Below are 12,096 nucleotides of genomic sequence, written 5' to 3'. Positions count from 1 at the left end.
TGTGCTGAACTCATCAAGAGTTAATTACATTCAATTCAATTTTATTTATATAGCGCTTTTTACAACAAATGTTGTCACAAAGCTGCTTTACAGGAAAAACAGGTCCACGCCTCTTATGAGCAGCACCACAGAGATGCTGATTTTATGGTGACACAGTGGCAAGGAAAAACTCCCTTTAAGAGGAAGAAACCTTGGAAGGAACCAAGACTCAGTCCGAGGAACCCATCCTACTCGGGTTGACCCGCTCAGTACAAACAAACAACAAACAACAAACAGAACAAAACAGTACAGAGAATTAATGTGAACTATGGCTAATATAACAGGTACTAATTTATGAATATAAGAATGTGATGGGCACAAACTATAGAGCTATGGCTAATACAGAAACAGATACTGAGTGTGTTAATGGTAATCAGTGCAGGGCTGCAGAGCCGGAGAACAACACAGCGGGCAGTGGAGAGCCAGGCTGGGAACATCAGGAACAGCATCTCCATACATGTAAAAGAGATAGATAGAGAAAACAGAAAGGAAAGAAAGAGAAACAAAAAGCAAGAGTTAGAAGGGTTGTGTAATAATTCTGATTTTTGAGTAGAAGGACAGGGCTGAAAAAGGGAAGAAAAAGGGGTTAGAATGGTTTTATAAAACTCTGCTGGAGTGGGATGGGCACTGGTAGCAGCAGCTCAGGACATGGGGAGAGAAAGAGAAAGCAGATGATTAGGACAGGGTTTATATTTGCTGGATAAGCTGTAAGAGGAAGAAAATTGTAATGAGACATTACTCAAAAGCTTGAGCAAATAGAAATGTTTTGAGTCTAGATTTAAAGATTGAGAGTGTGTCTGAGTCCCGTATATTAATAGGGAGGCTATTTCAAAGTTGGGGAGCTTTATAAAAGAACGCTCTTCCTCCTGCATAGTTTTTTCTAATACGCGGGACTAATAACAGGCCAGCGTCTTGGGAGCGGAGTGAACGCGGCGGATTGTAAGGAGTAAGGAGTTCCTGTAGATAATGCGGGGCCAGACCATTGAGGGATTTATACGTCAGGAGAAGTATTTTATAATCTATACGAAATTTAACAAGTAGCCAATGTAGGGATGAAAGAATAGGTGTAATATGATCGAACTTTCTAGCTCTGGTAAGCACTCGGCTGCATTCTGAACTAGCTGGAGTTTATGGTGTAAACGCGTTGCAGTAGTCCAGCCTGGAGGTTATGAATGCATGTACCAGCTTCTCAGCATCTTCCAGAGAGAGTATACTGCGGATTTTAGCTATATTTCTTAAATGGAAGAATGCAGTTTTGACTATGCTACATATGTGAGCATCAAACGAAAGAATTGGGTCAAAGATGACCCCAAGGTTTCTCACAGTTTTACCAGGTATAATTAAGTGACCGTCTACATCTACAGTATTAACATTTATGTTTTTATCAATATTAGGACCTAATAGAATCAGTATTAAGTAAGAGAAAGTTGTGTGTCATCCAATTTTTAATCTCTTTAATACAGTCTGTTATTTGATTAAGACAGAGGTCCTCATTGTAAAGTTGCGTGTCATCAGCATAGCAGTGAAAGTTAATACCATGCCTACGAATGATTTTACCCAGCGGTAACATATAAAGAGTAAAGAGTAATGGGCCCAGTATTGATCCTTGACGGACACCATATTTTACTCTAGACTCATAAGAGCATTCGTTATTTAAATAAACACACTGGAATTGATCTCTCAGATAAGATCTGAACCAGGTGAGGGCTGATCCTTTAATTCCTATAAGATTTTCTAACCTATCAAGCAGAATAGCGTGATCTACGGTGTCAAAGGCAGCACTAAGATCTAGCAGTACAAGGATGGCAGTACTGCCCCTATCAAGAGCTGAAAGTAAATCATTAGTTACTCTAAGTAGAGCTGTTTCAGTACTATGGTTTTGTCTAAATCCAGATTGAAAAACCTCATGCATACTATTACTTTGTAGATACAAGCGTAGCTGCTTAAACAAACATTTTTCTAGGATTTTGGCTACAAAGGAAGATTAGACATTGGTCTATAATTAGCAAGCTCGCGGGGGTCCAGATTTGGCTTTTTGATAATGGGCTTAATGACCGCCAGTTTAAGAGAATTGGGTACGTAGCCCATGCTAAGGGATGAATTGACTATTTCTAGTAATGGTTTACCCACCTTTGGCAGTGCCTGTTTAAGTCATTGTGTGGGTACTGGATCTTATATACATGATGAATTTCTTGTCTCTTAATGTGTTTGAGAGCATTAGTTGTAAAGTAGTAAAGAGGTAGAGTTGGTATGCAGTAGATAGCTCTATTTGAGTAATGTTCTAATACAGATTATTAGAAACAACAACTACTCAACTAAGTAAAGTGATAGAACTGGCACTCATCCAGACTGCCCCAGGAAAGCGAGAGTTTCCTCTGTTGTAGTTAAAGCTCACCTTCCGTCGTTTTTTCTTTCATTTTAAAATGTCTAGTTGTGGTCTTTAGTATGAATGAATGACATGTGAGCCGTTTTTGTAAAAAAAAAGTGCTCAGGTGTCTCTGTATAGCTCTTTTTTAATGGACTGTTTTAGGGGTGTGTCCAAAATGACCGGATTCCAGCTTTGCTCATGAATATTCATACATGCAAACAGCATGCAAATATCTCTCCTCTGATTGGCTAGGAGCACTGCGACGCCCCTCCACCGCTCTGCCGCTCACTGCCTCCCACCTCCTAACTGATGAGCGGTGATGTTGCGTCGCTTCAGCTCCGCCTCTGGGAGTTTCTCGAGCCAAGGTGGGCTGGTCTGTGAGTTTCTGCCTACGTAGGCAGAAAGATAATTCAAAATTCACCCGTTTTTCGGAGGGGGGGAGGGGGGATTTCTTTGCTTAGCTCCTGCAGACAATGGGGGCTGCAAAACAGTTTAATGTGCAGGTGTACACATTCAACTCGGAGAGACCTACTGTATTCCACAAAAAACAAGAAAAATCGGATTTTCGCGGAAGGTGAGCTTTAACACACTGACCATATAAGAGCACTTTGTGTGTGTGAAGTAGATAAAAAGGATAATCTATAAAAAGGAGGTGGCCACGTTCCAATATATCTTATATTAATATTACTGACGGTAGCCCAGCTATATATATATATATATATATATATATATATATATATATATATATATATATATATATATATATATATATATATATATTATCCCCCCTCTACTCCATCCATTGGTAGAAAGTGACCACCATGGGACCACTGCTGACCAGATGTCATTTTACTAGTGAAGTTAAGTATTGCAGAGCTCATCAAAGCAATGACAAGATTTTCCCCCACAAGCTCCTGATTTTCTCCAGTGTTTCACGCAGAAATAGCTCTCCACCGCCAGCCAATCCCAGCGCAGAGGGCGGGATGTGCCGGAATACAGGTGGGAAAAATGAGTGCAGTCTTGTCTTCATTATAGTTAAGTATTGCAGAGCTCATCACAGCAGTGACATCAATATGATAGTGGCATGTTAGTGAAGCCATCCAGACACATCTAGGACTAGTCAAATGTGCAGGCGCCTTATTTGGCATTGCATTAGTTATTTTCAATGATTTTATTTAATCTTGCTATTTGATGAACTACAGCGAGGACAGTGATTTTTTAGGTTTCCTGGCCAGTGATGTTAATACATACAGTTCACACTGTCAGACACTAATTACACTATCTTAAATCCTGAGATTGATGGTAATAGCACCTTCTTTGACTCTCCTGATAGCAGTGACTGCACACTAAGAAAAGTAAGTACAGATTTGTACTTAAAAGAGTATAAAGCTTGTCGCTGGGGCTGTACCTTATATCGAGGTACAAAAAAGTACCTTTCAGTGAAAGTCCTTTTTTGTACCCATGTTTTTTGTGCCAGTAAAGATTATAAAGATTATGATCATTTTCATCAACTAAATATGGCTCAAAAACTTGATGATCCAAAATTGTCTGGCTTTCAAATGAGAAATGTGCAATTTAAATATATATTGTTTATTAGTACAGTGATACAGAATACTGAATGTACCTTTTGGCTGCAGGTTAAATGGTACAAATTTGTACTTATTGCTGTTAGAAATGACTTTGTACTTTAGAGGGAACAAATCTGACCCTGTAAAGACCAATATTGTACCTTTGAGTACAAAAAAGTACTCATATCGTACCTGTGTTTTTTAGAGTGTGCCATATTTGTAAAAATGAAGACAAAGATGACCTCCATTATGAAAATGAGCTCTGTATCGGACACGGCTAACAATATTTTGCTATTTTAAGCCTAAAACAGAATCTGATCTACCCAAGATCAGTACTTTTGCAGGAAAGGCAGTTTTTGTCTCTCTGAATTAGATAATAACACATGAAAAATGATAAGTGTTTAATAAAAGCCAATAAAGACAGATGTCCCAGGGTGGGATACAGCAGTAATTCAAATCAAATCAAATTTATTTGTATAGCGCTTTTTTCAACTGGTGTTGGCACAAAGCAGCTTTACAGAAACGTGATCACAGGACAAAGAATCAGGCAAAACATTAAACATAGAAAATACAGAATACAGAACCCCCAGTCATTCAGTTTCTTCTGTTTAAGATCGGTATATAGGCAGGACTAACTACAATAGCACATAAATGTGTTTAAACTGTTAATATAATATTTTGTAAAATACTTATACACATTCAGCTTCACCGCTGTTCAGAAGTTTAAATCGCACTACGTTTAACCGGTAGCACCGCAGTTTCCGCCCTCTTTTGACAGATCTGTTAAGGTGATTGGCTGCAGTAAAAAATGATTGACAGCTAAGTCTGTCTGATGATTGGCTTAAGAAAAAGTGATTGACAACGAAAGTGTAGTATCTGACTGGCTGCAGTCGAAAACGATTGACACATGCTCCGCCCTTTAGCCACGCCCACTGAGGCTCTTTGGTCTGCCGCATTACCTTTCACAAGCTCCTGATTTTCTCCAGTGTTTCATACAGAAATAGCTCTCCACCGCCAGCCAATCCCAGCGCAGAGGGCGGGATGTGTCGGAATACAGGTGGGAAAAATGAGTGCAGCCTTGTCATCATTTAGCTACTATAAATGTAATGGACCCGGACGAGTTGCTTCACACTTCCGAGAAAAGACGCCACTACGGACAGCGATGAAATTACAGGTAAGAAAATGAATATTTACCTTTATGTCTTTCTTCAGAGGTTTCTCTAGACCCGTTTCTCCAGCGCTCTCTGTCCACATTGCCCTTTTTTTTACTGCAGTTTACATTTTTGAAGTTTATATTGTAATTTAATGCAGCACGTTGAGACCTGTAGAGAACGGGCCGTTAACTGTCACAGGCCGATTAACGGTTAAATGAACCCAACACCTGAATAAACCCTGCGAGACTTTACAGGTTTAGTAAAAACGAGGAATTTCTCTACAGTTTGCAGGTTGTTTGAGATAAAAAGTCTGACAAAAACGCCATTACAGATATTACTACAGTTTTAGCTGTTACTTTCTTTACTAAATGAACTAAAATGCTAAAATGTTAGTCACATATTCCAGGTAAAACCTGTCTTCCTTTTGTCTGTGGTGAAAAAAAATACATTCTGTCATTCTAAACTAGCTGAACAATTTTACTTTGTACCATTTTCTCTCCACCTGTGCCATATTAGAGTATTAAAAACTGAGCGTTTCTGTGAGGGCTGGAAAAGACTACTCATTCGAACAAACATTGTTGATGTTAACCGTATTAGCTTGCTAGTTCTCCACCATAGAGTTTGAGACTTTTATCCTATTATTCACAGTGAGTCAGGTGAACTACAAGAACTTGTTTCATGTTGTGTTTTGTGGTCAGAAAAGGCTTGTTACTGCATATTAGCTGAAACGTAGGGCTGCATGATTTTGAAAAAAGTGACATTGCCATATTTTGTAGTGGTGCAGTTATATATTGTCATGATATTAATAATGCACTCTGATTATGAATTGAAAACCTCTGGAATATAATCAAGAGGAAGATGGGTTATCACAAGCCATTAGGGGTGTCACGATTTCGATATTTTATTCTTTATCGAAATTATGTCATGGTCTCGAGCCTCGAAGGCAAAAAGAGGATCGACGATCCCTCCCGCTAAGCTACCCAAGCGCGCGCGCGCTACGCAAATGGCGCAAATGGAGAGAGAGCGGCTGCATGAGCGCAGCCCCGCCCTCCGACGAAAAGTTCCGCTGTGTTTGAGAGAGACACACACACACACACACACAACCTCTCACACACAGAACAGCTGCCTTTCAACCGCGGAAGAGAAGCTGAACTATAGATCTATATATAGACTATAGGTGTTCTGTCGAGTTGTGCTACCCTGTCAAACCGTGCTACACTTATGTGTATATTTAAAGGTAAAAAGACCAAAGAAGCACAATATTAGAGCATGTTTCCAGTAAGAAGTTCATGTACTATATTTGTAAAGCCTAAATCATAGTTTCAGGGTAAAGATATGGTAGCAAGAGTTTATTATACTCTGTTTTTTTCATATACTCTGATCATTTATTATTGTTGTGTATATATATATATATATAAAACAATGATATGATAAAACAAATAAAGAAAATTGTAAAAAGTAAAAGTAAAAAAAAAAAGAAAATTGACAATCTAAAATCGGAAATAAATTCGAATCGAGGATTTAGAGAATCGTGACACCCCTCCAAGGCATCAAACCAAACTGAACAGCTTGAATTTTTTAAGCCAGGAGTAAAGCAGCATAAAGTTATCCAAAAGCAGTGTGTAAGACTGGTGGAGGAGAACATGAAGCCAAGATGCATAAAAACCAAGATGATTAAAAAACAGGGTTATTCCACCAAATATTGATTATTTCTGAACTCTTAAAACTTTATGAATATGAACTTGTTTTCTTTGCATTATTTGAGGTCTAAAAGCTCTGCATCTTTTTTGTTATTTCAGCCATTTCTCATTTTCTGCTCCAAATTACAATATTTGTATTTGGAATTTGGGAGAAATGTTGTCTGTAGTTTATAGAATAAAACAACAATGTTCATTTTATTCAAACATAAACCTATAAATAGCAAAATCAGAGGAACTGAAGTGTGTATGTTGTGTTGCTTTGCCCACAGAACTTTAGACTGGGACATTAGATTAGTGATCACTCAGATTAAGCAGGGCAGAGTGTAAATCACTGCAGTATAGAGCATAGAGATAACAGAGCATTTCACTCCAAACCCCCTCTAATAACTGTAATCAATTACTTATACAGAGAATTCTATTATTTACTGATATTCCCCTTTAAGTGTCCTTGTGACCTTTGGCCTGTATATGTGTTTGTGGTGAATGGCTGCCTTTATGCATTAAATCTTTATCAATAAACACCCTGTAAATAGTTAATTTAATTTCTGTCTTGTTTTTGGTCTTATATATTGTGAAAAGCAATATATTTGGCAAAAATACGACACAAAAAGTGAGGGATAGTAATTCTGTTTAGAAGAAAGATAAAAGTTACTAGGAGCAATAAATTATTATAAATGTATAATATGCCTATATCATTTAAATAGCAGCAGAGCTTCTAAATATATCTACACTTTCTGGAGTTTTGCTTGTTTATCTTGGTAACAGAAAACACAGGAGCTCCACTGACTGAATACAACCTAGACAGACGCCAACAGTCAGACGTTCATCACTATCTTGAAACAAACAGTGAACAAACCCATAGCACTGAGAAGAGTTTGTTGGACACGTCCAGGTAGCTGCACCGTTAAAATAGCAATCCACCAAAGTCAGAGCAATTTAGTTTAATTAAAGCTGGTGGCCGTAAATTTTGGGATTTGAGGGATTTAGCACCCTCTCTGGTGAGAATGGGTAATTGCACCGAGCATGCGGAAGAATCATTTTAAACTGGGCGGGTGTGATGCGGTCTCTTTTCAGAGCGGATAAATCCGATTCCAGGTTATGTTCAGTCAGAGAAAGAGAGAGAGAGAGCTCAGTCAGAAACTTCACTCCTTCGTTTCTTTGGTTTTACTATGGGTGAATGATCTACTGAGCTCTGAGTTTCCTCTTCTGAAGTCTCCATTGCTCCACCAGCCGCTCGCGTTCAGTAAAACTGAGCCGGATCCTCTTTTAGAGGCTGTACGTGTGACGTAAGTACGTAAAGACGCATGACGTGACCAGTTTATTTAGTTTTTAGAATGAATATATTAGAATTAGGCTTAGCAGAAAGGTCGTTCCAGAACACTGGTACCATTAAACACAGTATTTTATCCATATTCTTCTCCACTCAGAAATGATTCTGCTTTTAGTTTAGAAACTAAATAATAGAAATTTAAGAGAATTACTAAATGCCTTTTGTCTAATTTTTTTTTTTTTTGGCCGTGCAATGTGTACTTTTCCCGACGTTACGATAGCAAAGCTACACTGACACGCCCTAAATTAAGCTGTAAGCATACACAGATTCCTTGATCGTCTTCACCAAGATAAAAAATTCTGATCATCACAGTTTGGGACAAAATTAAATTAAAATTAAATAAAATAAAATTGTGAAACACCAGCCTGGTTGTATTTATCTGTTTGTGTTTAATGGTGGAGATAGCAGTGTAGCAGTGTTGGGTTCAGGCCGTGCTGATCTGAGGAGACGTGTAACTCAGACACTGTTAATGATTGACTCTCAGACTGACCTCTAATCCAATCTCTCCTCGTCACACAGTCTGATCGGCCTCCAGCTCTCTCTCTTTCTCTCTCTCTCTCTTTCAATTTCTCTCTCTCGGGGTTCAGAGGGAACAGGACTCACCTGGATGAAGCTCCTCAGGGTGCAGGACTGATCATGAGGTTCTCCAGGGTTCTGATCTCCCTGCAGATCCTCCTCGGTCTGATCTCAGGAACTGAGGGTCTGATGTCTGATTATAAAACATGTGGAGATCCAGCCTGTGAACGTAAGACCCTTTCTGAACATTTATTATACTTTATTATTATATTCCCAGATAATAAATATAGGGTAGTGGAACATTTTCTAAATGTTAGAGTTAATAATCCTAGAACATTCTATCAGCAAAGTTTTCTGGATGTTGTTATTTATCATAGTTGTTTTTATGTAACATTTTAAACATTCTGGTCACGTCACTTTTTGTTTCAATGTTTTTTTCTTTAGTTTTGGGAGTGTTTCTGAAATGTTACAAATGACATTATTAAAACATTTAATCAGTAACATTTTCTAGATGTTCTTAGAACGTTTTCATTTGACATTTTTAAACATTTTGTTAACGTGCTGCAACGTCCATACTTGTGTCAATGTTTTAATGTTTAGTTGTGACAATGTTACTTTTAACGTTTCCATAATGTTATTATTCATCCAGCTGTTAAACATCCAATAAGAAATGTTCTAATAACGTTGTGAGGACATTATTTCTGCAACATTACAGACTAACCTTCCTGGAAACTTTTCAAAACGTTGCTAAATGTTCTTATGCTGTTCTCTGTTAGCTGGGTCGTAGTAGTGTTGTATACAGTATATAGTACACATTTTACACTATATAGCACAAATTTACACTACTCTGGCTAATTTACTATTATTATTATCATTATATATTATATATAGTTTTATGTGAGTAGTGAAAGCCTTACTGTTTAAACTGTTTAAACTATCTAATAATCGTTTAATATCATCATTATTATTACTTACGATTCTGATTAAGGATGTAAAAATCAATGCATTTATATATTATATAATAAAATATTATATTATTATATAATACAGTATTAGTAGATGCATTCATTTCCTTCCAAATGTAATAATAAGATTATTTAGTAATAAGAGAGTATTCTTAAAAATAACACACTTTACAGTTTGATTGATTTACAGAGACAGTAACTTGCAATACAATAATGATAATGATAATATTATATATATATATATATATATATATATATATATATATATATATATATATATATATATATATATTAGAATAATTTTTTTTGTGCTTTCTTTATTTGAACCCTCCCCCATAAAACACTTAATAATACACAATTTTGTATTATAAATCAACCCTGCATTTTAACACCGGCAGTTTTAACATTACATTAACACTGTTAATTTAACACTAGAACACTGTTTGGCTGTGGAACTGTCTGTGGACATCCTGCAGTCATAAATAACCAATAATAACTACATTTAGGCTCTTTTAATTCACTAAAATCCTATTTATTCAGTAATAAAAGAACCACCCTTGGGTTTAGGCTTTAGTCTTCAATTTCATTTCTGGCCAGATATGTATATTTACCTTAAATTGTCATGTGTTTTAATGCATGATTTTATTTTGTGTGTGTGTGTGTGTGTGTGTAGGTATGATGAGTCGGGTTCAGGCCCTGAAGGATCATCAGGCTCGGGACTGCAGGTTTCTGAGCTTCAGAAAGGGAGATATGATCGAAGTTTATCACAAACTGTGGGGAAAGAGGAGCGACCTGTGGGCCGGCAGCGTACGTAATCACTAATAAAATCTTAATAAATTCAATATATACACCTTACTGTGTTTATAAACCCATTTACAACTGGTTTAAACATCCTATTATTTTAATTTGCCAGGAACACCCTGGAGAAAAAAAAATTATACTTAATTGTACTTAAAACATATTGAGAAATGTCTAAGTTTGCTGTAAATATACTAACAGATTTATGTACTTACTTAAAATATATCAAAAGTACATTAATATTATGCTTTCATCAAATGTTTGAAAATAAACTTTGATTATATATAAAAAAGTACAATATAGTTTTAAAAAAGATAGACTAATATGAAGTACACTTTTAGTTTAATGTAATTCAAAATACTTCTAAAATACTTATTTCCAAATAGAATTTTGTACTTTTTTTTTTAAAGCAAAGTGTGTTAAAAACAGCTGTTACAGTAGTTTACTTAAAGTACAATGTATCAAACAATGTAACTTTTTAGAAAGTAAATTAAATTACTTTAAATGTACTAATTACTGAATATTTCATTACTAACTCCATTACTAATTATTCTATCAATATTTAGTGCAATTTTGTTCCTTACCTCTAACAGGTAATGGTTCAATTAGGATAATTTACTCATTTTTTTATTAAAAATATACGTTTAAAGTTTTTTAATGTTTCACTACTTTATTACATTATTACTTTTGCAAAACCAACATATAAAACACAATAGTTTTAGTTAAGTTTTTAGTTTTTGTTTTAGTTTTTGCAAATATGTGAAATAAACCATTTTCATATTGTATGTTGATTACACTAAATAATTAAGGCAAGCAGAGGAAGTTTCATACTGAAAAAAATACTTTAAACTATTTTTCCTAGATTTTTAAACGGGTCAATTTGACCCAGAACAGAACAGAAAAGTTATTTGACAAAAAGGGTATTTCACAAATTGCCTTACTTACTTTTGGTCCATTTTGTCTTATTTATTATCATGTATTTTGTTGGTTTATTAATCATATCCCAAGTAATTCTGCATCATGTCTGTTGGTCCATTCATGATAAAATTCAATTGAATTCAAATTTAATATGTTAAAAAGTGAAAAATGCAAAAATGTTTCTATATTTCTTCTCTCAGATAGATCAGCAGATTGGATATTTTCCGAGAGATGCGGTGAAGATTGATGAGGTGTTTGTTGATGAGAAAAATGAGATAAAAACGGAAACTCAGGTAAGATTATTTATTTGTATATATTTGAAAAAGCCACAATGACCCCTGTAACCCATCATCAGGGTTGTAAGACACCACCAAAATGACTTAGTGTGGTGGAAACAATAGTGAACCGTAGCTATTAGAACTAAAAACCTTTAGTGACACTTTACACAAAAATGTTAAATTATACAAGCATTACTATATGGTTTCTAATAGTATGTTAGCATTAAGCTAACAGATCATTAATACTGGCACAGAGTCACTAAAGTTGTTTATCTATTATTTTTGCATCATGGACATTTCCTCTAGTGATAGTATCTGGGTGTGTTCTGTCTTGTCTTGATTTGTCTTGTCGTGTCTTGTCGTGTCTTTTCGTGTCGTGTCTTGTCTTAATTTGTCGTGTCTTGTCTTGTCTTGATTTGCTTGTCTTGTCTTGTGTTGTCTTGTCGTGTCTTGTCTTAATTT

General features: G+C 35.9%; 1 protein-coding gene across 9 annotated transcripts in view; it reads left to right on the top strand.

Moving 5' to 3' along the window:
* The first annotated feature begins 4,805 nt into the window (after window positions 1-4,805).
* The window catches only part of ctage5 (CTAGE family, member 5), a 43,414-nt gene continuing 36,123 nt past the window's right edge, over window positions 4,806-12,096 (top strand). For 5 of the 9 annotated variants that reach the window (XR_007424029.1, XR_007424028.1, XR_007424030.1 and 2 more), the window contains exons 1-4: window positions 4,808-5,149; window positions 8,679-8,904; window positions 10,314-10,447; window positions 11,557-11,649. Coding sequence is in view for 6 of the 9 variants with exons in the window: in XM_049463513.1 (XP_049319470.1) it covers window positions 5,042-5,149; window positions 8,679-8,904; window positions 10,314-10,447; window positions 11,557-11,649 (561 nt within the window). In the remaining 3 variants the exon portion in view is untranslated. Of the gene's footprint in view, window positions 5,150-8,678; window positions 8,905-10,313; window positions 10,448-11,556; window positions 11,650-12,096 lie in introns of all 9 variants that reach the window. The other 4 variants (XM_049463514.1, XM_049463512.1, XM_049463515.1 and 1 more) reach the window with 4 other exon arrangements.

The sequence above is a fragment of the Astyanax mexicanus genome, chromosome 14 (genome assembly GCF_023375975.1).
Source record: "Astyanax mexicanus isolate ESR-SI-001 chromosome 14, AstMex3_surface, whole genome shotgun sequence".
NCBI lineage: Eukaryota > Metazoa > Chordata > Actinopteri > Characiformes > Acestrorhamphidae > Astyanax > Astyanax mexicanus.
The sequence above is the reverse complement of the archived record's forward strand: the minus strand, read 5'-3'. Positions and strand labels throughout refer to the sequence as shown.